General features: G+C 46.9%; 1 protein-coding gene across 1 annotated transcript in view; it reads left to right on the top strand.

Moving 5' to 3' along the window:
* LOC147901943 (Haloacid dehalogenase-like hydrolase (HAD) superfamily protein) overlaps positions 1 to 25,333 on the top strand; it is a 60,526-nt gene continuing 35,193 nt past the window's right edge. Inside the window, exons 1-5 of the mRNA XM_087374561.1 lie at positions 1 to 294; positions 651 to 767; positions 9,649 to 9,717; positions 9,869 to 9,973; positions 10,185 to 10,239. Coding sequence (XP_087230687.1) covers positions 205 to 294; positions 651 to 767; positions 9,649 to 9,717; positions 9,869 to 9,973; positions 10,185 to 10,239 — 436 coding nt within the window. The 5' untranslated portion in view covers positions 1 to 204. The remainder of the gene's footprint in view (positions 295 to 650; positions 768 to 9,648; positions 9,718 to 9,868; positions 9,974 to 10,184; positions 10,240 to 25,333) is intronic.

Below are 25,333 nucleotides of genomic sequence, written 5' to 3'. Positions count from 1 at the left end.
TGAGACTTGGCAATTGGTGATTCAAATATGTTAGGCTTCAAAAATCAAAGCATGTTGGCTTCAATCTTTTGCTCGAAGTTTCTTATTTGGTTGTTTGGATGATATATAATAGATCTCAAAACTCAGGCATAGCGATTGAATCATCATCCTCCATGAGAATTCGCGAGCGAGTACCTTCCTCCAGCATGGGCTAACGGCGTCACCATGGCTCTTGCTCAGTTTTGCACCCCCGCTTCTGTTTTGAGATCCAACCCTTCTTTCACCTTTGCAGAACGACCGCTCTCCTCCCACTCTGTACGTTTTGGTTTATTTTTTTTGTATACATTCTGTTCGCGCAGTCCCTCGTTACGTTCCGTGCCTTTTTCAACGGGAAACAACCATTGCGCGTTGATTCGCTCCCCCCCCCCCCCGGTCTGTGTGGAGCTTTGTAATGCGTTTCTATCTTCTGGGCAATCAACTAACCAGCTTGCTTTCATTGTAAGGACTTGATCATGTCATTGGATGCTGTATGGTGCTACGAAACTTTACTCTATATATAGTGTAGAGCGCTTTACTTCACTTTGAATATCTCCAGCGGTATTGCTCTCTTTGCGCCATGATCCTTGCCTTTTGCAGCGTTCTGATTTTTGGATTCATGGTCGGTTGTTCAGTTGCGTTTCAAATCATCAAGGAATAAATGGGTCATGAACAGTAAAGCAATCAGCCCAGGGAACAATGATTCCAATGGCGGAGTGAACAAACTGGGAAAATCGATTTTTACTGATGAGGTTATTTCAACATCACTCCACTTAACTCTCCGGATAATTTTGTACATGGCCGCACCGTTGTTATAAGATTAAACTGTTTTCGGTTGACGTGCATCTATCTTCGAAAATTAAATGAGACATAAGTGTAAAGTGCCATTTAACTTTTTATGTTTTAAATGAGAGAGAGAGAGAGAGAGAGAGAGAGAGAGAGAGAGAAAGTTTCTAGTTTTTTGGAAGTTTTTGTTTCTTGACTTGCTTGTTTATTTTTTGCTTAAGTCACCTGCATCGTTTCTTCTTTATTTCTTGTTTTCATTCTCTATTGTTTATTTGACGTATTTTAGTAAGCACTGGGTTTGCTAAGTATGTCTTCCTTTTGCTTTTCATAAAAGTTTTTGTTTACCTCCCTTTTTTTTTTTTTTCTCTTTTTTCTCTTTTATTTTCTTTGTAGATTTTTGATCTTTAGAACAACAAATTTTCTAAATTTGTATGATTGGACTTATTCTAGTCTTACAAAGGTATATGTTTTCGGTTGACGTGCATCTATCTTCGAAAAACAGTTCTTAATATATACATTTATAAGCGCACAAAAGTATGCCTAACATCACCTGCAAGCTTCTTCGTCTACCTTGACCTTCAGACTGTTTTTCAACAAATAGAACAGGTCATGCACCTTCCTCTTCTTGCTTCCTAATGTTGAATGCATTTTGTTATATCTTCTCTCACCTACTGTATCACTTGTGTATTGTGTATTGGACGATCTTGTTAGGACTACAGGGTTTTCTAATGTGCGCCTTTGCGCAGCTTGGTATCAATTCTGGCCCATGTGCTTTTCATATCCTCAGATTTGTTGAACCATTCTGCCTTAAGCCATAGACCTTGTGTATAATTAGTAGTGATTTCTTTGATATATTAAGCCTTGTGATTTTGTATAATAATTCATTATTTCTTTGATATATTAAACCTTGAAGTGTTGACCACTTGGTGGTTTATTTGCATCTCAAGAGATGTTTGTATCAGCTCATCAGGTTGAAGGGCCATACGATGTACAGAAGGTTTAAGGCTCCTCTCATTATCCAATGACGATCATGACTAGTTCAAGCTTCAAGTTTCCCTCCCACAATTATGAACCTCATTTTCCATTATCATGGATTCACACATCCCCCTCCTCCCCGCCCCTGGCCCCCCCGTGCCCCCTTCCCCTTCCCCTTCTGCCCCCCGCCCCGCCCCACTCCATCCCCGCCCTTCTCTCTCTTTCTCTTTCCAGCCAATGACAACAAAACCAACATTAACCCATAATGTAGGGCAAAGAGAGCGGGAAAAATGGACCTGCGGATATGACAGTAAGCATACATCATGATTTAATTTATTTGTTTGGATTGTGATTGCAATCTTACCTACTCTCTCCTCGCTTCAGCTCGAGGGTGCATGCAGAACAATGTTGTCAACGATGGAACACATGAAAACAATGGTGTCGTGGTCTTTAGTCTGATGGCTTTGTTGGAATCTATTGTGGGAGTCGGCTACAAGAAGCAGCTCTGTATTTCTGACATGGTATCATAACCCCACAGGAAACTCAGAATTGCGTGCTGTCCGATTGAGAGCCTTTGCTTGAATTGAAGATCATCTCAACTCAGTTTGCAGAATTCAAGATTAACTCCGATGTTTGAAGGATAGGTACTTTTGAAATTTGTGAGGACGAGGGTGACTTTGTCAAGTAGATAAGTGTGCCTTTGTTAAGTAGGGATTGCAGGGTTTCATATCGGTTTCATAATGGTGTAGCGTCACTTCCAAGATCTTCATTTCAATGGATTTACGGATGCCTATTCCAAAATTTAGTTATGGAGGCAAACTGGAAGGAGCAACTACTGATCTAGAAGGTGAAGATACGGAGTCACATGCTGGCAAAGGTGTATGAAAGTGACAACAGGGGGATGCGACAAGAAAGCGGTAACACCTGCAGATCTAGTTGAGGTGGAAGAGTGGGAGGACAAAGCCACTGTCAAGGATTATTGGAACGCCAGCAGATGTGGTGATTTTACATATTTAGTTGGTAGATATTGCAAACAAGCATGGGACATCTTGAAGGACGTGCATGCTGGGACTTGGCAAAGTAGGCTGCAAGGGAGCTAATTTCCTCTTTTCTCAACGTGTCCTGAATAGTTGATCATCAAGTTTTCCAAGTTTTAATATAGAAAGCTCATTGCAGAGGGTCCATAATGAGGGGCACAAGGGTCCAAAGGGGCTTGGTTGTAGAGTTTGGCAATGCTTGCTCTTTGCCATTTGTGGAAGTTTTGGTGCAACAAGGGAATGTCCCAAATGTAAGTACAATTTTTAAACGTTTGATTTGACGTTTAGCATGGCTGAGGCATGTGTTGTGACCTAAGTTGTTGTCTTCTTTAGAACAAATAATTTGGAAGTGGGCACAAGTTATTGAAATGTCTCATTTTCAACGATGCCCTGTGTATATGAGTTGGAATACCTTAAACTTGTGCTTCGTTTAAGTCTAATTAGGTAGTTTTAATTATATCTATAAACTTGAATTTGAGATATGGCCATAGAACACCTAGCTAATGTTCTACTTATTCCTTGAACACCTAGCTAATGTCGTCATCGATAGCTATGGCAGGCAGGAACATTTGATCTAAGTTTTAGAAAGTGAATAGTATTTCTTACATTCTCTATGATAGACATGAGGTGTATGTAAATTTGTCTCATGTCTTCCTTCTTATATAGAGGCCCTCTTTGCAATTCATTTTAGGGATGTCTTGAGCAGGTAGTGCTTGGTATGCGTATTGGAGCTCCTTAATGAAGAGTTCAAGCTGTGTTTTGAATTTGGCCAACTCCTTTCTCGTCAATTGAAGTGTCACGAAATCTTAAAGACATTCAATTTGTTTTCCTCAAGAAAATCAAGATGAAATTTCAAAGTTTTTAATAAGAAGGGTTTCAAATTTGAGGTATAGAGTCTCCAGGATTGTGTTATTATTTTTTCCCTAGAAAAAGAACCTTCTATCAATGCTTGAAAAACACCATACAAGTCAGCCTTTGATAGGAGCTACTGATGGTAAATACAAGAAAGGAAATTGGCTGTCAAACAAGCCTAGCCCAGCACACTGCCTAGGGTCTCTTCGGAAACAGATATAATAGCCAAGGTGGCAGTCTATACATCCAGTGAATACCTCTTGCGGAAAGAGTGTAGCAAATGCTTGTAGGCCAAGCCTTGCAAGCCAAGCTTTGCATGAATGCTCCCGGCTTTTGATGGTTGTGCGTGAACTTGGGGTGCCGCGCTCCAAGATGGCATGCAAGTTAAATATAATATCTTGCCTTGCTTGTTTATTTTTGCTTAGTCACTTGCTTCGTTTCTTCTTTATTTCTTGTTTTCATTCTCTTTTGTTTATTTGACCTATTTTAGTAAGCATTGGGTTTGCCCAAGAGACTCCGTGGGTCTTTAGAAACCCGGTATAGCTGCTTATACTTGGGCACTGATGACGACATAAGTGTTGCTTTGCTTGCTAAGTATGTCTTCCTTTTGTTTTTCATAAAAGTTTTTGTTTACCCCTTTTTTCTTCTCTTTCATTTTCTCTTTTATATTCTTTGTAGATTTTTGATCTTTAGAACAACAAAAAATCCAAATTTGTATGATTGGACTTATTCTAGTCTTACAAAGGTATATAATATCTTGCCATATGGCAACTAGTGTAGTTGCCAGAGGGCTTGCTGGCCAAATCTCAATCTGAGAGACCTCCTAGACTTGAATCCTACATGCAAGAGAGACTGGACCGATAGAGGAAACGTGACCCCCCTCTGTGAGCCATGTCACCATCCCCAAGGTGAAGTCCCGCTGCGTCCGTTGAGTGCTGGCCACAATCTTGAAGGTTGCTGACCGTATCCTCTGCGTCGCTATACAACCCCAAAGACGATGTGGGATTGTCTCGAGCACTCCCTCTGTGCAGCAGTGGCATCTGCCATCCACTCGCATTTGCTCCAGCCAATGGGCAAGCCCCCATGGGCCACCATTCAAAAGAAATAGGAGATCTTCCGTGGCCTAAGGCTGGACCACAAATGTGGCTAGAAGTGGGAAATTAACTTGCCGGGGACATCACGCTCCACCCAGTGTTGTGCCCTTGAATGTGTCCATGCAGCAGCCTCCAATTGGATGCGACATTGAATGGAGGTCGTGTAGGAGAAGAAGGATACCTCTTCCACCCTATGTGAGAGCCCTACACACGCATGCCATAACCACTCTCCTGGGTTCCATTGAAGATCACGGAGGGGCCGCCCCTCCCAAAGCCAAAGACGCCATGCTGCTCCTTTCGGCCTTAATAAGATTGAGACCGGATCAATGTGCCAACTCCGTGCCCACCCGACCCATTACCGTCCCTCATCCGCCCAATCTCGTTCCATTTCAGCCTATAAGTGGTCGTAGAATCTATGACGGTAGGACCTAAGGGACTCTTTGTCCGCTAGTGGCCCAATCCACGACCTCTAGAATGTAAAGATGTTGTCCAGGATACTACGCTCCTGAACAAAACCAGTCTGAGTGTCATGAATAATATCTGGAAGGTGGGGCCGCAACCTCAAGCTCAAGACCTGAGCTAAGATTTTGTATGCAGTGTCAAGTAAGGTGATCGATCTCCACTGGCAACAAATGTCTGACCTATCCCCCCCCCCCCCCCCCCCCCTTGGGATAAAGCAAAGCCAACCTTGGCTCAAGGATTGAGGAAGTGAACTTGAATAAAAAATCTCTTGACACACCAACCAAAAGGGAGTGAGGATGTGCTCTCAGAAACATCGAAAAAAGGTCGGAGTAAGACCATTCTCTCCAAGTCACTTTTGAGAAGGGAGGGCTTGGAGGGCTCCTTATTCGTGAATGGAGCCTCTAACCACTTGCAGAGGATCCACTGGACTACTGACGGGATTTGTGCCCAAATCGTTTCTTGGGCTACTAAGGTGATGAGAAGGAGCTTGCAAAACTACCTTAAACTTCTGTGATTTGGAAGGAAGCTTTGAGGGCAAGTAGTCCGTGTTCGTGCGGCGTCGGATAAGGGGCATCACTAGAGTCACTCCCATCTTCGCCCATTGCATCATCAATGAGACCTCTAGTCCTAGCTTGGCCTATGTGTGACTTGGTTAAACTGCAGCTCGGGTCCCACTCTGTTCATTGCCATGCCCAAGCCTACGCCGGATCTCTTTTGAGAGAAGCCGAGCTAAAAAATAGCAGAAGCGCCATGTGTGAGCCAAATCTCCAACCTCTGGGGGTCCATCCACTACGCCATCATGCAAAAGATCTGCTCTTTCGTCATACATTTGAAGAGGGTGGGGTTCCACTTCTCTCTTGTGAGGCGAAGTTGAAACCCCAAAAAGCATGAGTGCGAGACCCCATAACGCCACTGGATCCCTTTGCTGTAAAATTATAACTGTTATCTCAAGCGCAAGGGGGTACTCGGGGGGGATCTCGAGGTAGTTCTACGGTCTTGGCCTCTAGAACTCTCTAGGCAAGGGCTGCCTAGGGCGGGGCTTTGGGCTTGGAGGCTGAGTCTACGAAAGAGCGGGAGAGGCCTGCAGCTCAGATGAGGAGGCCTTAGCTATAGAGGGAGTGGAAGACTCAACCCCACCCTTGCTCGGGAGTTTCGGGTCGGGGCTGCGTCAGGTGGGGACGAGAGGAAGAGGAGGAGGCTGGCTTTGCTGTAGAGGGAGAAGTGGGGGATGAAGAAAGGGGGGTCGGGGTGGAGAGAGGGCAGGTGGTGAGGGTAACTGCAGCAGGGGGCTGGGTATGGGGGGGAGGGGAGACGAGGGAGGAGTGGGGGATGGGGGTCTGGTGGCGGGACCAGCAGGGGGAGGAAAGGTGCGGTGACGGGGGAGGTGGAGGAGGGGGGGCAGGGTGTTGGAATGGTCACCTCCCCATCTGTAAGCCCCCATATGAGGAGAGCATGGGGGAGGTAGACCTGGAGATATTGGGGCTGTCACATGGGCAGCACATGAGCTGCCATGTGGGCAGCTGTCAAAGCAAAGGACAGGCATACGGCTTGCAACAGGGCCCTGTGAAGGGCGCGCTGACCTCAGCAGGGTACGGCCCCACTGTACGGGGCTGTATGGAGGCTTCTTTCATGGAGAACGGGGCTGCTGGAAGCCTGACAGAGGGCGGGACCTGCAGTGGCCAAAGGTGCCTGCATGGCAGGGCCTTTGGGCCTTGTATGGAGCCTGCAACAAGGCTGGAACAGGGCCAGCAGAAGGGCAGAGGCCTGCGCCTATGGCAGGCTGCCACGTGGCCAGGCGGGTCTGTGGAACAACCCCCAAACCAGGTCGGTTTACAGACTGGGAGGGGGCAGACTGCTTGGCCCAAACAGACCTAGGGGTCGGCCTTACCAGGTCGGTCCATTTCAGGGCCCCTTGGGCCTATAAAAGGAGAGGCATTTGGCCTCATAACACATCACTTGGAGCAGCCCTTAGGACAGCCGACAGGAGCAGCAAAGGGGGAGCCTTATGCCTACATTCAGGAGGACAAGGTGACCTAGGAGAAGCTGCAGACTGAGCTAGAGTGGCAGCCCACCTAGGCTGGCATCCGGACAGCAAGGTGGAAGGGATCTAGACAGAGAGTCTACATATGCTCAAGGTGGAGCACGCGGGCTCAGAGATCTAGACGTGTCAAGCTTGTAGTAGAAGGACCTTTTGGTATTGTATCTTGTCCTAGTTTCTGGGCGGATGGAAATATACAGTGTTGCTATTTGTCTCTGAGCATTGTCTATTTACTGGCTTGCACATCTATGCACATAAGTTAAGAAGTTTGTGATTCCACATCACACTGTGTGAGCTCCTGGGCATTACTATTAGTTTTCCGCTATGCATACCCTTTGTTGGGTCATTTCTAACATAGGGCCGCGTCTGGAGGAACACTAGGGACCTGCTAAGGTGCGGTGTCGTGGCACTCGGAACTCCTAACTGTTGGGGGATAGCGTCGAAGAAAGTCTCCTCCTTTGGGATTTGTGGACGGTTTGAAGAACCTCCCTTAGGCTGCTTCTCTTGGGACGGGGGCATAGTCTCCCCCTTTGCGATCTTGCGCTTGCGGCGTCTAGCATGCTGCCTATGGTTCCACTGGGTCCTATTGTCGGATCTCCTACGCTTCACCTTAGTCAACCCCCCCCCCCCCCCCCCCCCTCTTCCCTTCCCCACCCTTTCCACCTAGGGGGGTTTGGGACTCAATCCGTTGACCAGACTCGTGCTGAGGTCTCTCTGAGTGAGCAGCCCTCTGCTCCTATCGGGGGTGAGTTGTAGTGCTGGTCTCACCTCTCCGACACTCGCGGGCTAAATGACCCATTTGTCTGCACCATAAACACTGGCTTGGTAGCCTAGAGATCTCGATTCGCTGCAGGGACTCTCTGCCATCAAACATCTCGTGGAAGATCTCCTCTGGGAGGGTCTTTGGATGTGTCACTATCAACCAGTCCTGGGGGACCCCATTGTCTGCAACTGCTGAAGTTGTTGTTGGGGGTGGCGTCTCCAAAACTGTACCAAAAGCCTTGCCTATGGAGTGAAGAAGGATCCGATACTCCTTTGGGAGCCTTGGGAACCGCAACGTCATTGGGAAGCGGCGCACGTTGTGTGTCGACTCCATGTCCCCCACAGTGAACCCGTGGTACCAATGAATGAAGGAAACCAGGTGCGGGCCAAGAGGGAGGGGGCTTTGCTCCACGAGTGCTCGAGAAGTGTCGGGGTAGCTCAATTGAAGGAGGAAGACTCCCCTACCATAGATGGTGACCTCTTGAATGTGATCACCCTCTAGCGCCAAGCTTGCTTGAATGCAATCACGTACCTGCCTCCTTGTGGACAGTGGGATTGAACCCCACTATCTTGCCCACTAGTACTCTGTCTGGTAAAGATTTCACTGCTTTCTTCACATGTTCTTTGTCTTCTGGAGAGAAGTGAACCTTAACAATTGAGGGAGTCGACGATGTTGCCATTTGAGCTCCTCTTGCTAGATTTAGGGTCAATGCCAAGACTCCAATCCTAGAAAAGACAAGCTCACGATCTTTGCTCCTTGAATGGAAAGGAAAGGGAAAAGGGAGGAGGAAGAAAGGAGAGCCCGTAGCCCTCCAAAAAAGCACACTACCGAAGACCGTGCCAACTCTCTCTACTCCACGAGCCCCCAAAATGGAAGGGGATCCTCGAAGGCATTCCAAAACTGCCGCTGAGTCACCTCGCACCAATGGGGGCCAAGAAAGCTTTGCTAGCAACCTCGGAGCTGAAAGGTGAAGAGGCAGGGTCTGGTACAAACACCCAGCCTGCTAGGCACCCCTTGTACCATTAAATGCTGCTGAAAAAAGCCTCCGAAACATGTCCCAGCTGAGCAAGGGGGAGGTGAGAGCCTTTGCTCAGCCTCTAGCTACCCCGGCAGCTCAAGGGCCAGCCCTTGAGGCGCCTCAAAGGCACGAAGAAGAGCCGGCTGGAGGTTGGCCTCCAGCCTGCAATCGGCAGCAGCAACCAGCCCCTTAGGGATGCGATGGCAGTACATGGGGGGGGGGGGGAGAGGAAGGGGCGTCATGAGCCCTCAGTCCCGTGCGGGCGGGAGAGGCTGCAATACAGGCTGAGGGGGAAGGAGAAGAAGAGGCGATGGAAGAGAAGGGGCGCGAAGAGGAGAAGGAGAAGGCAACCGCGAAGAAGGAGAGATGGGATAAAGGAAGGCCGAAGGCGGCGTGAGCACGAAGGGGGTGGGGAAGCAGGAAGGCGGGGGAGGAGCAGCTCGGTGCGTAGGAGAGGAGAGTCGGTCTTCTAGGATTGTTATTAGGCCACGTGTTCCTTGGTTCTTGTATTCTCTTAGAAGGCTTATCTCTTTTCAGACCTAGATTGATTTGCACTATGTTGAGGTATTATTGAGATCGTATTTACTAGTGATAAAATGGTTTTTCAGGATATTGGTGCTGAGCATGGTGAGGGATTTGAAACTTTTAGGCCTCGTGGGCCATTGAAGGTCGATGTGGTAAGTTCACCGCTTGTAGCATCTGTTGCATTTAGACTCCAGTTTTGGGCTGCCAAATTGTCCATGAGAAGTTTGTATCTGTGTGATTGTGAAGTTCTGCATCTAAGATTTCATGTTGCTTGGAGGTTGATCTATCGTACTTCCTTGGTAGGACTACTTGAATGATAGAATGCGCGAGAGAGGCCTTCAAAGGATAAGATATGCAATGAAGCCTGATGAGGCGTTTGGCTTAATTTATTCATGGGATAATGTATTGGTAAGCTCTTTGATGATATCTTACATTCTCTTGTCTAACTTCTAAAATGAAGTGGATGGCTAAAAACTTTCTTTTTTGACTTGTTTCACATGCGAATGTGTATATGTATGTAGTTTAGAAGGGGCTTTTTGTAGTTGTGATGAAACGTTTTTGGTTTAGCATGCACAAGAAATATCCTAATCTGATATCTTGTATCACTTCAAATATCCAGGCCAATACTAGGGCGCTAAGGTTGGAGGCTTGGAAACAACTGGCCTTTGAAAAAGGTGACTTGTTTTGCAAATAATACCTGAATTAATCATATTGGCTTTAGTTAAAGAGTCTTTTAGTCTCATAATTTTGCATTTGCATAAAAGGATGGTAAAATCGAATTTGTTCTAAGCTAGGTTTGCTGTTCTGTGTTTTGAGCTTGGCTTTTTCTTGATCTATTGTTGATATTGTTGGATTATTGGGATTACGTTCCCACTTGTGAGCTCCCATATGAGGAGGACATGGGGTAGGCTGACATGCAGCATGAGAAGGGATGAAGGGGATTGGATTGGGGCTGTCATGTGGGCAGCAACCTGGCTGCCACATGAGCATTACATAGATCCATCGTGGTCTAGATTTGGGGCAGCCATATGGGCCACCCTTGTCAACATTTAGGGCTGACTGTCTGCCCTGTTTTAGGACTGTTATAAAGGCTGAAATGGGCCCAGTCATAAGGCCTTTCAGTTGGGCAATAGAGGCGCCTATGAGGGCCATTTCTAGGCCTAACATCCTGGTGAGCAGCAGGAGCAGCCAGGTTGGCAGCTGCATCCGAGGCAGAGACCAGGCCACAGATCTGTTGGCCTGCCATGTGGCAGGTTGGAGTGGGCCCGGTTCAGTCTGCAGCAGATGGGGACAGTCGGCCATTACCGGTCAGCTGACCTGGTTCGGGTTGGCCAGATCTGGGGGGGTTTATCTCTTATATAAGAGGGGTTCAACCTATCCAGCAGTTCAGCCTGCAGATCACCTTCAAGGATGAAGAGCAGAGAGTGCCAGTGAACAACAGCATAACCTTCCAGGTGCCTACAGTGGCACATGTACAGCATGGTAGAAGAGCCATAGGTGGTGCACTGAAGGGGAGCAGAGTGCTCACTGAAGCCCACTGAAGGCACATGGTGGAATGAGGAAGAGTCCGTGTTAGTCGTAGCATACGAGCCCATTTTGGGTGCCTTACCTCAGCCCTAGTATGTTGCAGGTGTTGGAACAATGTTTGGCAGGTTTTGTACTTGGATTCATACTTTTTGCTATACATCGGAGTATACTTCTTACGTGCGTACATGTGGAGTGTGTTGTTTCATGTGATGGCATGTGATCCGAGGAAGTCTTCCGCTTTGGGGAGTTGGCTGTAGCAAGTAAGCTTGCGTGGTAAAGGATGCGTGATCATATACTCTTTAAGAGAATGAACATTAGTTGGTGCTTGCGACACAATGGTTTCTAACATAATTGGCAATTTGACATAGCAAAAGTAGGCCATGTCCATTTGGTGTGCTCCTCCAACTCTCAAGTCCCTTCCGCTTTAATGCCAAACGTCATGGACCAATCTAAACAAGTTCCTTGCGCAAAACACACACCTCTAGATCCAAAGAAGGTGATATCATCCTTTCCATATAGTGATGATCCATGCAAGCAGCAAAAATCGTTTCTAAGTTTGAGTCTCTATCAAGCCGCTTTTGCTAGCAGGGGTGCCTCACGACAGCTATTTCAAAATTATGCAGTTTAATGCTTCTATTGTGAGGAAGCAAGAGTGGTTGTTTCAATCATAAATTGCCTCACAGCAATGTGCATTTGTTTACTGTCTAGGATAAAACACCATCTGCACAGCCAGAAAACACGAAGACTAGACAATAAGAATTGTTGGTAAAACTCTTGTAATTTGCGTCAAAGCTTCATCTTTGCAAGAGTGTCCATCAATATAGGTACCACTGTATAGAGCTTAGTTGTATGGTGGAGAAGTGGATTGTGTTTAGTTAATTGATTCACCCTTGGCGAGATTTGGTGGTTAGACTTCTGAGAGTGGTAGTCGGACCTAAAGGGCCTAGGAGGACCATGCCATGACATCATGTCATTTGTAGTGCATACCTCCACTTACATCCATGTTGGATGAAGGGGATGGGTACCACATGGCACCGTTGTTAGTACTCTAACCTAGGTGGCTTTCATTTGCATGCAATAAACACCGCACATAGTCTAGGGCAAGTGTCAGTATTTCACCCATGCATATGTGTCAACATGTTTTGATTGGACACACTTCACAAGTGCCACATAGGAGGGCCAGAGCTTGCGTGTGAAGACATTGGGTGGCTTCTCCCTCACACCTCCTCGTCTCTTCTACTCCTCAATTAGGGTTTTGATATGTATAGTAGTCCATTGGATGAGTTGCTCTAAGTTGCGTGCGTTTTCATTTGTGTATTGGTAGCCATTGATTGGCATGTGATTGCAGGCAGCAATACATTTATGTGCGTGCGCATTGATATGTGAAAGGGCATCACAAATCTAGTGAGCGTTTTCTGTGCGATTTTGAACTATAAACACATCTCTCACCACTGCTGCTCACATATGAGGATGTTGTTTATGACATTGCTAGGTTGAACAGGTACTTTTCTAAATAGAAAAGCCAATGTTCTTACATGAAGTTTTTCATTTTATTTTCTTTCAATCGATAGCAATGAAAGATTGGTTGCCCTTTTATTCTTGGAGGAAGCTTTGATCACATGTGAGTTTATCAATCTCCTTTAGTATCGGAAAGGATCTACACATCTTGGAGACAATGGATTGACATAGTTAGTTTTTAGTGTGCTAGAATGCTTTGTAATTTTGAAGTACACCACCATGTCTACTTCATAAAACATGCATACAACTTGTTGATTATTGCCTAATTCATGCATATGCTACCAATAGCAAAAGACTTGCACGAGTAGGCTCTAATGCCACGTTTCTCTTAAAATGCTATGATGTTGAGTGCTATTGTGCTCATAGGATAGCTACTACAATGCATGAATGCATACAACATATGATGTTGGGAAGTTGGATGTACATAGCATGCAAAGGAATGCAGGTGACATTCCCTCTTGCTGAGGTGCAAACTTGAACACAATAAAGGATGCCTTGGGCTCTTGGCATGTTGGATTGCAAGAGGTACTTAGTTTGCAGCTGAAGGCCAAACTATAACAAATCATTTCATCAAATAGTTAGGTCAAAATGGGAACCAAGGTTGCCTAGAGTTAGAGCCTCTTATAAAATTTGGTGTTCTCATGATGAATTATCAGACGTGGAGGAGGAACTGTGTGTAGGGATCATGGAGAGATTTGGGGCTGGTTTGTTGGGAGCCACATGACACGTGGAGCATGCTTGGCCCATGTCTAGACTCTAGATTTGTGATGAGTGAACATAACTTTCTCTCTGATAATTCCGTCAATTAAAAAAAACAGTCAGTGGTGAAGAGGAGCTGAATCCAGTCCTTCATTTTGGCAAGGAAAACACTAGCTTGCAGCAATTACTCATTGATAATCTGTATTCTTATGGTAGAGACAAGTCATTGAGCCTTTTCCTAAAGGAGCTTGTATTGCAGAGATTTGCAATCCGCCAGTAAAGAAGGGAGATAGAGGCAGAGGATGGCTGTAAAGAGGCGCCATGTAGGTTGTCCGACAGCTTATGGACTTGCTGGCAGCAATGCAGGAGCTTGCATAATTTTTCATGTGGAACTCTAGGACCTCGTTTAGAGGGAGGACTCATTCAGCTCTAGTTTTTAGGGTTCGTGTTTCCGTCTTGGGTTTAGGTACGTCTAGGTTATAGCCCAGGATAGGAGCCCCAAAGGGCCCCCCAAAGGCCCATCTTAGGGTTTAGGTAGGTCTAAGTCATAGCCTAGGATAGGAGAATTAAAGGGCCCCCCAAAGGCTGGCCTATGAAAGAGGAAAGGAGCAGCCATGGTACGAGCCCCGAAAGACAGGTCCATGTAAGGCCTTATGGGCTTGGGAAGGCGTCTTTTATAGGCAGCCTTGGCCCTCGTTTAGAGGGAGGACTCATTCAGCTCTAGTTTTTAGGGTTCGTGTTTCCGTCTTGGGTTTAGGTACGTCTAGGTTATAGCCCAGGAGCCCCAAAGGGCCCCCCAAAGGCCCATCTTAGGGTTTAGGTAGGTCTAAGTCATAGCCTAGGATAGGAGAATTAAAGGGCCCCCCAAAGGCTGGCCTATGAAAGAGGAAAGGAGCAGCCATGGTACGAGCCCCGAAAGACAGGTCCATGTAAGGCCTTATGGGCTGGGGAAGGCGTCTTTTATAGGCAGCCTTGGCCCCTCCCAAGTCAGCCCCTACCCGCCAGCAGCTCCACTCCAGCCCTCTTGTGCAGTCCTTGTCATCTCCAGAGATCCCCCGTACAGCAGCAGTAAACCAGCAGTACAGATCAGCCTCTCCAAGAGGGTGTACACGTAGCACTTCAGTAGGGTTTGGACCAGCAAACGGAGGGAGGTTTGCTGTTTGTTTCAGCAGCTCTTTTGAGTTTTATTTTACAGTTTTCTCAGCTCACCTTTCAGCTCTCATCTCTCAGCTTTCACTCGGTTCATCTCTCAGTTTATCAGCTCCATATCTCAGCTTTTTCCGTCCTCAGTTTCACCTCTGTTCATCACTCTCACTCACGCAGCTCTACTGCATGATCGTGGACAGCACTGACCTGTTTGATAGTAAAACCAGCCTTCAGAAATCTAAAGGGCAGTAAACGTTAACTGACTTAGCATACACTTCATTCACAGCCACATTGCAACATTTCCATCCACTTCCATTACTTAAATTCCATTGAAAGACAACCTTTAAACACACTTGTGGTGAGGCTAGAGTGTCCCTGCTCAGAAAACCAAACACCAAGGACACCAATTTGGCCCAAACACTTTGGCGTCCCTTCCGGTATTTATTTAATTCTTCAGGAAATGGAATTATGCAATTACATCAAGGGCTCACTCTTGCACTCTGCTACACTAGCAGTCCACTGCCCAAGCCAATACTTGGCATCAGAATGCATCCAATTGCAAGGCGTCACATTCCACACTGACTGTGCCCCACTGAAAGTGACAACGCAACAACACCAGCCCCAACAAATGCTCAAACAGCCTCAAGGCATAAGAACTGCAATACACTGTCCCTCTAGCACCTTTCCAGGCACACCCTTTGTGGCTGGGTGTCTGGTTATAGCCTGAATCGCCTAGAGAGAGCCTCGAAGCAAATAGAAGCAATCACAACTTCAAAAATGACAAATGAAAGTCAGAATATCCATATCCGCTATCCATGGAAGAGGGGCAAGCTCTATCCCTGCACCTATCCTCTGTCTAGGCACCCAAGGGTCTATAAATGACTGCCATGCGGGACAGTACAGGATTACACAGGCTATGGGTATGTGCCTCGATGAGGTGCATGGTTTGCTTTCAGAGCAAGCACATAGGCAGTATGACGATCTGGTATGTACTTGATGTTCTTCATTTGAGCCTTTATAGCATGCTGTGGAGAGACTTTGCTCTTCATTTGTCTCAGGTAATGTGAGATTGGAAGGAGTTAGCCTTCTTTGAAGGCAGAAGGGGAAGTGTGGGTGCTTCTTCAAATCTCGGACATAGATTGCTGGAAGGTGATGGACAACGTGTATTGAAGCCAGAAGAGTACCTGCTTGAGAGCTCGGTGAGAGTTCGTGGTTTAGGTTATCTAGAGATATTCATTGGTTGCGGGCCTTGCCAAAGGAAGGACGGGTTGAAACAGACCCTCAGAGCATGGTGCTTGGAAGACTCCATGTTGCTTACTCACTATGAGGGGGACAACTGGAAGATCGTGGCAGCTGGATTGCTCGAGTTCGAAGGCGGGAATGTGACTGAAGGTGGTGGTGCCAGGAGGTGCTACCAGAGATGGACCTGTGTACAAGGATGGTGTGCGGAAGCGGAACCAGACCTGGTGGAGCAAGAGCCACTGGATAAAAAGCAAGGAAAAGATTTTGACATTGAAATGTTTTAGAGGACTATGACTAGGGAGTTACTGGAACATCGTCATAGACGTGTTGGCATTGGGTGGAGATGTGTCGGTAAGAGGGGGTGTTGGAAAGGGCGCCTTCCCATCCGTAAGCCCCCATATGAGGAGAGCGTGTGGGAGGGAGACCTAGGGCAGGATGTGCCCAAAGGAAGAGAAGAGGGTACTTGGCTGATCTGCAAGAGCATAAGGCGGAGCAGAGGACAGCAGCAAGGACCCAAGAGAAGAGGCTATGAGCTCACGGATGACGTCAGCAGTAGTATGGAACAATACGGAGCTGAGGCGCACACGTGTGGGCAAGATCAGGGAGCCAAGAAAAAACGCAGCAAAAGCGGGACAGAACAGTACATGGGTCGGCCAGGAGAGAGGCTGGTTGGGCAGACCTAGGGGCTGGGCCCTTGCCTTGAAATGAGGGTTGTGGGCCAAGAGGGCCCTTGTTTTGAGCCCCAGAACGGGCACATTTTATAGGCGGGCAGAATGACCGACCAGCAGGTCAGTTGTTTTGCCAGCCCTCTGGGCCCTCATTTCAAGGCAAGGGCCCAGCCCCTAGGCAGAGGAACTGGATGAGATCTTGGTTTCAGAACAGATCCTGGCACAACGTGCAAGGAAAGTTGGAGGTAGAGTTTCCAGAAGGATCTAGTTAAGTTTCAAAACTATTGAGCACTAGATGCCAAGTGGATAAAGGAAGGTGAGCTGGCAGATTCACCTAGGGTATTGGAGCTCTACTCGGAAGCATTTCATCTTGAGCCGATTGCCAACAGAGCACCGGTCTGAAGCATTGCCTGATGCTCTAGAGGTGGGTAGCACCTCCACCACTTCAGGACAGACAGGCCCATGTATCTAGAGGTTGCTTGGTGGCCCTGCAGATCTCACTCGAGGTACTGATTGCTGACAGTTTTTTTGCCACGGGACTGCTATGATGAGTGTACTAGTCACTCAACACAGGTGATGCATTGATGTATCGATGGAATGGCGTGCTCTCCTAGACCATATCATCATTGCTGTATTGCTGATCATGTATTATTTGGTATGGGCTATTCATGCCGCTTTCATTGTTATTTATTTGTTGTAAAGGTTAGCAACAAACTGGGTAGCTTGCTATCTCAAGACGGGGTATGTAACGAGGACGTGAATTTTGTAATTGTGACTACCTTTGGCGTGGGTGACTAGCCTAGGGGAAGTACACCAATGCCTAGGTGCAATCACTACGCCCAAGTGCTAGGCCAAGGCAAGGTCAAGAGGGGTCTAATTGTTGGGCCCAAGGGAAGCCAATTTGTCATTGGTAAGGTGGGTTAGAGTTTTTAAGTGTGTCATTGGTTGTAGGGGGGTAGGACTTTAATGAAGGGGGGGCAAATGTGCCACGTGGCACAACCCCATGCAACCTTCTCTCCAACTCCCCCTACACCCAACATTGGGTAATTCCTTCATTTTGAACGGGATTTTTCCACGCTTCACCTGCTTCTTTCTCTTGGCACGCATCCCAAGGCATCTCCTTATTGTTGTGCGGACTTCCTTTCAGCTGTTGTACGGCCTCATAAATGCAATACAGACCTGCTTACGCTGCTATACAGACAATTTCATGCTTTCCAAGGCTGCTTTTGCTACTGTACGGCCTCATTTATGGCTGTACGGATCAGATTTGCTGTTGTACGGGTCACTCCTTTGCTGTATGGGCTGATTTGCACACGCTCCAAAGTCCTCTGGCTGGTGGATTAGCCCTTTTTCTCCTGTTTCTGGCCTCTGCACTCGTGAGCCTTGCTTGCTTATGGTGGGGCATGACTCTCCATCAAAACCTTTGGCCTCAACTGCTTTGTGACACAAAGTTTGCTATGCATCATCAGAAAACCATCCTTAAGCATATAGTGCTCGTGTCTTTGGCCCTTAGCCAACTGATCATCAATCTTTGCAAAATCATCATTGGCATACTGATCTTTCATGGCATCAAGCTCATTGTGGTATGCAATGGTGACAACTGACTTGCAGTTTCTTTGATACTGCATCGGGACTTGACTTCGTGGAAAGTGCATCTGCAACATTGCCAAGCACATGCACAATCTGAAAATGAAACATGGAAAGGATTGCCCACCTCGTATTTTTTCTGACAGGTTTCTCTGAGTAAAAAGTACCTCAAGGATTGATGGTTTGTTTGCACATAGAAATCAGCACCTAAAAGGTAATCGTTCCAGGTAGAAAGAGCATGTATGACAGCCACCATCTCTTTCTTATAGATCCTGAAATTCATTTCAGCATCACTGAGCACTTTCTCTCAGATGCAACCGCTCTACTGTCCTGCATAAGTACTCCTCCTATGCTGTTCCGATAGGCATCGCATTGGACAGCAAAGGGCTTGCACAGATCTAGCAAGAGCATAGCTTCTCCTTAAGCTCTTCAAAGGCTGCAATTTCCTTAGTACCCCACCTGCGCTGAACAATGTAGACTCCTCTAACCTATCCAAGATGTCATCAATTCTGGGTATAGGGAATCTGTTCTTGATGGTTATCTTATTCAGAGCCCGATAATCTATGCACATCCTCCATGATCCATCTTTCTTTTGCACAAGCAACACGGGGGAACAATGAGAAGAACTCGGCTGAATCAGCCCCTTTTCCAGGAGGTCCTTTACCTGGTTCATGATCTCCTCCTACTGGGTTGCACTAACCCTGTATGGAGGCTTATTTGGCGGGTTGCTACTTGGAATTACATCTATGGCATAGTCCTTAGGTCTTTCTGGTGGTAATGCTTGTGGTAGGGAGTCAGAAAAGCATTTGTGAAACTGAAAAAGAAAATCTGTCCTCTCTTTATCCAGCTTAGAAAAATTAGAGCTTTCTTCTGGTGGCTGTTTTTCGGTTTCAAAAACCAAGTACGCAGAAAGATGCTTTTTCATTACATTTGAAATGATACAATTGGGGTAGATTCCCCTTTCAGTTTAGCATCCAAGACATAGGTTTTCCCTCGGTGAGTCAAAGTCAGCATTGTGTTTCTAGCAGCCAAAAGAGCTCCCTTCCTGTGGTGCCAGGGTATACCCAGCAAACATCGCATCCATTCAGTGGAATACTAAAAAATTCTTCAGTGTCCACATAACTCTGAATGTGCATGCGGAGCTTCGGAATTATCACGGTGACTAACTCATCAAGCCATATTTGCATCACGTAGTGGCCCCATCTCTTCTGCCTTTAAGCCCAATTTTCCAGCCAGCTCTGGGGATATGAAATTGGCACGGGATCAAAGAACAAAGTGGTCTGGTCATGGATTTTGCCCTATGCTCTGTGCATTACTGCCAATTCCCATTGTGGGGTCGACCATTCCAGGTCCCATTCCTTGCATCTGTGGCACGTTCAATGAACCACTCATCATTACAGGCATGCCCATTTGCATTCCAAGCTGCATCCCTATGTTGGCATACATCATATCGGGATTTCCAGCCTGCATATCTGAAAATTTTGCATTCCTGGCTGAAAACTTTCCCAAGTATGTGCCAAGTATTGCTAATCCTTCTGTGGGCTGTCCCATCATTGCTTGGAAGACCGGCCCTCCTCTGAAGTATCCTGGGTGCATCATCGAAGGAGGAAAGGGTTGCTGTCCCGTGTTGGGCATTCCCCATGCCAGGAGGAACTGAAGGCATCACAAGTGGAGTCACGGGTGGCTGTTCACTTGAAGGTGTATCATTGTGCGTAGGCCTTTGCTTCCTCTATTTCTTTTTGGTTGTCTTTTTGCTCTTGGGAGGGGCATTCAAAATTTCAGCAAGATTCTGGGTCAATCCTGTCAAAGTGCCCAGTGCACTTGCCAATTGCACCTTGAAGAGGGCTTCTGCATCAAGTTCTTTTGTCTCATCTGCCTCCGCATGGTGGTCCACAGTGGTATGCTCAAAGGGAACATGCTGTCCCGCATTAAACTGCACGTGCTGTGCTTCATTCTGCTGTGCCTCCTGCTGTTCCTCCCATTCTAAGTCTTTCAAGTCTCTATTCTGAATCAAAGGATCCGGAGGACTCGGAGTTCACTTCCCGATCAGTGGCTGAGTCAACCATGGTGGCTGAATTGTGTGGCTGTAATAAAAGTGCAGCAGAGACTTCTTTTGCCCGGCACTACCAGGGCTCACCTCTGTGGGAAGATGGTAATTATCCCAGCAATGGAACCACTGAAACCGGCCTTCTGAAATTTAAAGGGCAGCAAACCTTAACTGACTTAGCATACACTTCATTCAAAGCCACATTGCAACATTTCCATCCACTTCCATTAGTTAAATTCCATTGAAAGACAAACTTTAAATACACTTGTGGTGACTTTGGTGAGGCTAGAGTGCCCCTGCTCAAAAAACCAAACCCCAAAGACACCAATTGGTCCCAAACACTTTGGCGCCCCTTCTGGTTTTTATTTAATTCTTTAGGCAATGGCAACTGTGCAAGTACATCAAGGGCTCACCCTTGCTCTCTGTCCATTGCTCAAGTCAATACTTGGCATCAGAATGCATCCAATTCCTAGGTGTCATTAGAACCCAATTGCCAGGGCAAAGTTAAGGCATTCCTCACTGACTGTGCCCCACTAAAAGTGACAATGCAACAACACCAGCCCCAGCAAATACTCAAACAGCCTCAAGGCGCATTCCTCACTGACTGTGCCCCACTAAAAGTGACAATGCAACAACACCAGCCCCAGCAAATACTCAAACAGCCTCAAGGCAGAGGAGCTGCAATACACTTTCCCTCGAGCACCTTTCCAGGTAGACCCTCTGTGGCTGGGTGTTTGGTTACAGCCTGAATGGCCTAGAGTGAGCCTCGAAGCGAATAGAAGAAATAACAACTTCAAAAACGACAAATGAAATCCACAAGGAAGTTAGAATATCCATACCCACTGCCCATGGAAGAGGGGCAAGGTCTATCCTTGCACCTATCATCCTCTGTCTAGGCTAGGGGTGTAGAAATGACCTCTAGTCAAGGGAAAAGAGAGAAAATATGAGAGAGAAACATTCTTGGAGCTGAGAACAGAAAGAAGAGCAAGGCTCACGGGTGCAAAGGCCAGAAACAGGAGGAAAAGCGCTAATCCACCAGCCAGAGGACCTTGGAGCGCGTGCCAATCAGTTCGTACAGCAAAGGAGTGACCCGCACAACAGAAAATCTGATTGGTACAGCCATAAATGAGGTTGCACAGCAGCAAAAGCGGCCTTGAAAAGCATGAAACTGTCTGTACAGCAGCTTAAGCAGCTCTGTACTGCAGCTAAAAGGAAGTCCGTACAGCAACAAGGAGATGCCTTAGGATGCATGCCAAGAGGAAGAGAGAAGGTGAAGCATGGAAAAATCCCGTACAAAATGAAGGAATGACCCAAAACCTTGGGTGTAGGGGGAGTTGGTGAGAAGGTTGCATGGGGTTGTGCCACGTTGCTCGGTCGACTATTATGTTGACAATTTCGAAGTTGGTGTACTTCAATGTGAAAGACATGAAGGGTGGTGCTTACGGAGTGTGCAGAAATATGTGATTTGTATGACAAGTAGAGTGCGGCAAGTCAGGGGTATTGGCTCAAGAAACTCATTGAACTTTGTATGGAGGAGGGGACTTCTATGTCCAACAATTTGAATGAGTTTAACACTATCTTCAGTCAGCTATTATTGTAGAAGATTGCATTCAAAGACTCGGTGAAGCCATGTATTAAAACATTTTAGATTATTACCACAAGAAGTCAAACACTTGAAGAAACCCTCGGTGTTGCTACTGTTTGGCATGTCGGGAACCCTTGGCTTGAGGACTTCTCGACTGAGGAGGAGTTGGGAGCCACTCTTGATAGACTCTCATGCAGTCACTAGTATCTCTTGCATGTCTTTAGCTACGTCTAGCTGAATACCCTTCAATCCAACCATCACAGGAGACTTGGGTTGATATTCATACATAAACATAACCGGGCTGAAAATGCTTAGCTCTATTTTAGGCAAATCCCACCATTGGGATGTACTTCTCTGAATCAGAGGGCTGCTTGGAGACGTATGCTGGAAGTATATCTTCCAAGACTTGGTTAACCCTTTCTATTTATTCATTACACTCAGATGATTAGCGGAACTTGTACTGTGGTTCCTAACTTCATAAACCCTTCCTGATAGAAGTTTTTATGAACTGATGAGCTAGTTGAAAAGCCCTCGCAGTTGTTGTTGTTGATAATAATCTAGCCATGTTTGTCAATCTATCCACCGTATCCCAAACAACATGATGGTTCCCTTGGATTTGTGGTAGTCCCACGATGAAGTCCATGGAAATACTTTTCCATTTATTTCCAAGGATGTTTAGAGGATGCGAGAATTCTCTAGCCCTAAGGCACTCAACCTTATTTACTTCGTTGAATTCTTGGATGACCTATAGTTGAGCATCGTGTCATTGATAAAGGATCCTCCTCCTAACCTCTGCGACATTAGGAAGACAAACCTTTCCATTTCCAAATAGCTAGTCATTTTGAATATAGAACTGACCGCCCACGAGCCGCCCACCATCTGAACAATTGGTATGACCCATGAGACTTGGTCTATTTGTATGGAGTTCCCTATCTAGACTTGCTGCCAATACCAATCGAAATGACTATTGGTCCTACACAACCCTCTCAGGGAATCATAAAGGTCAAGTCCTAAAGCTTAAAAGAGTTTACCTCACCAACGTGACTCAAAGCATCGGCAATCTTATTCAAACTACCCTTCCGGATCTTGATTTCCATTATCAAAATCTTGCCTTGCCTCAACTCCGGCTCATAACATATGTATTTGATAGACTCCCTATCAATACAACAAACTTGGCTCCAAATAGATAATGTCTCCAAACTTTTAATGGATAAATAACCGCATATAATTCCTTCTCTTGAGTCGGCCACCGAACCTGATATCATCTAGCTTTTTACATCGAAAACCTTTAGGTCGGTCCTGTTGGAATAAAGCTGATCCTACCAAGAAATCACTAGCAGCCTCGATTATGAATGGTTGGCTAGGATCTGGTAAGGCCAATACATGCGCTTCCTTCAACTCAAACTTGAGAGTTAGGAAAGCCTCTTCAAGTTTATCATTCCAGGAGATAGGACTGTTGGATTGAAGTCCACGTCTCTTAAGGAGGTTTGTCAAAGGAACTGTTAGCTTTGAATAATACCTCATTGACCACCTAAGGAAGACGATGAAGCCTGGGAATGCTTGACGCTGCCTACTATTTGAGGAACAAGCTGGATCCTCTCATAATCAATGCTCATGCCCTCTCCGAGAAATTTTATGTCCAAGGTTTATAAGAGTTCTTTACAAAGACTCGATCTTAGACTCCTTCGCATACAGCTTCTCACGCCTTGGTGTTGCTAACACAATGTGGAGATGCTTGACATGCTTGTCGAGAGAATGGCTGTGTATCATAATATCATTTAAGAATATCCCACTACAAATGCCCCTAGATATTCATGAAAGATATCGTTCTGCTGGAAGGTTATAGGAGCATTCGTGAGTTTAAAAGGGAGTATTAAAAACTCATAATGGCCATACCTAGTCCAGAATCCCGTCTTATAAATGTCTTCCTCAGCTATCCGTATCTAGTACGAAGGTCAATCTTTGTAAAATAGGCATCTCCCTGCAATTTATGCAAATTCCCCAACTTCCATCCTTTTGGTGCTTCAATAGCACCTGAGCACCCCAAGGAAATATACTTTTCGTAATCTGCCTCAATTGTAGATATTCTGACAACTATTGATATATCTCATCTTCTTGCATTTGATTCTTCCTGTAAGGTACCATGCTTATAGGCTTAGCTCCTGGAACTAACTCTATTCGGTTCTAACGGGTGGTAAACCAAGCGGTAACTTAGGAAATACATCAGCAATTTCTATTTCTTTTTTTTGCCGAAAAACAGTGCTAATTATATTACTTCGAGAACAAGATACAAAAGGTCAGCTTGTAGCTGACGGGCTGCGTTCACAAATCGGACACAGCCCTAAAAGGTAACAAAATAAATCACTCTCTCACGGCGGGATAAGGCGAGTGTGAATGAACAGCCATCGGGGTGGTGAGTAGCGCCACCGAAGGCCCTGCGAAGTCTGCTCGAAGAAGAGGCCCTGAGTGTTCCAAGCCCGGAGGAAGTGTCTCCGCTTCTCTTGACCAGACCGGGAATTTCCCTGAATCTGGTCCCACTGGCCTCTGAGGGTATGAATAATCTCGCACCAAATATCAGTCATGATCTGGGCAGTCGATAAGGAGGTGCCACCGAGGATCTGCGCGCAACGCGAGGTCCAAATGTGCCACCCTGCTATGCTGCTAATAATCTCCCAGATTGGCTGCCTCTCTTGAACTCCTGTATCCGCCTCTGCTAGGTGCTGCGGGATACCCTCGAGCGGCCCCCATGTACCCTGTGTGATAAGGAAAGTGGGGTCCTGCTGGCATGCCTCGAATAAGTGATGTAGACCAGGTGCGGTGTTGCACCGTGATCAAGCCTAGCTCTGGTGCTGCGCGAGTGAGAATCCAGAAAGTCCATCTCCACACTTTCTGGGCGCGAGTGCAGCTCCACAGGCAGTGTTTTGGTGACTCCTCAACCTCATGGCAGATCTGACAGCGTCCGTTCTGGCCTATTTGTCTCAGCCAGCTCCCCACCGGAAGACCTTTGTGGGCGAGAAGCCACAGGAAGTAGGAGATCTTCCGCGGCCGCCAGCTCTCCCACAAGGCCTTCCAGAAGGCCTGCAAAAAGAATCTGGAAATACCCTGTGCATACCAGCTGGGCCGCTGGGTGGGGGGGCGGCTCTGCATCCTCCCAAGAACTCGCCTGCCCAAAGTCGTGCTGTAGGCAAAGAAGGAGGTCGGCCCCTGTCCTGTCACAATCTCTGGCCAACTCCACTCTCCTGGGTCCCAATCAAGCTCTGACAAGGCCGGCCCCTCCCAGAGCCAGAGTCGCCAAAGCTGCATCTGATCCTGCTCAATGCTAGGATCGGTATGCCAGACCTTCCCCAAAAGGCCTACGATCCGAACCCTCTGCCATGGGAGTAGGGGGTCGATGAGTGCATCCTCTCTCCTGAGTCGTCCATCCCCCATAACCGCGAAGAAGGAAATAGAGGAGTCGTCCATACGTCCTGCGACCACCAGTGGGATGCCACGGGGGGTGAACTGTCCCAGCCAACGGTCGTCACCAGGCATGAGGATCTGAGGCTCAGGTGGAACCAACCAATCAGCTGGGATCGTGCCGTCGATCTCCGTGCGTCTCGCCTGGGCTCCACGTGCACCTCCATCTGCGTCTGCGAGATCAGCCGTCTCCAAATGTCTGTACGTGTCCCTCCAAACTCGAAGGGCCGGGCTGGCCCCCTCATCCAACCATCCCACCTGATATGTGATCTCTCCCCCAACTGAAGGCCCTC

The sequence above is a fragment of the Dipteris shenzhenensis genome, chromosome 5 (assembly GCF_047967505.1).
Source record: "Dipteris shenzhenensis isolate YYH24624 ecotype China chromosome 5, Dip_SZ_1.0, whole genome shotgun sequence".
In the NCBI taxonomy this organism is placed as follows: Eukaryota; Viridiplantae; Streptophyta; class Polypodiopsida; order Gleicheniales; family Dipteridaceae; genus Dipteris; species Dipteris shenzhenensis.
Note: the sequence above shows the minus strand (reverse complement) of the source record. Positions and strands in the feature narration are given on the sequence as shown.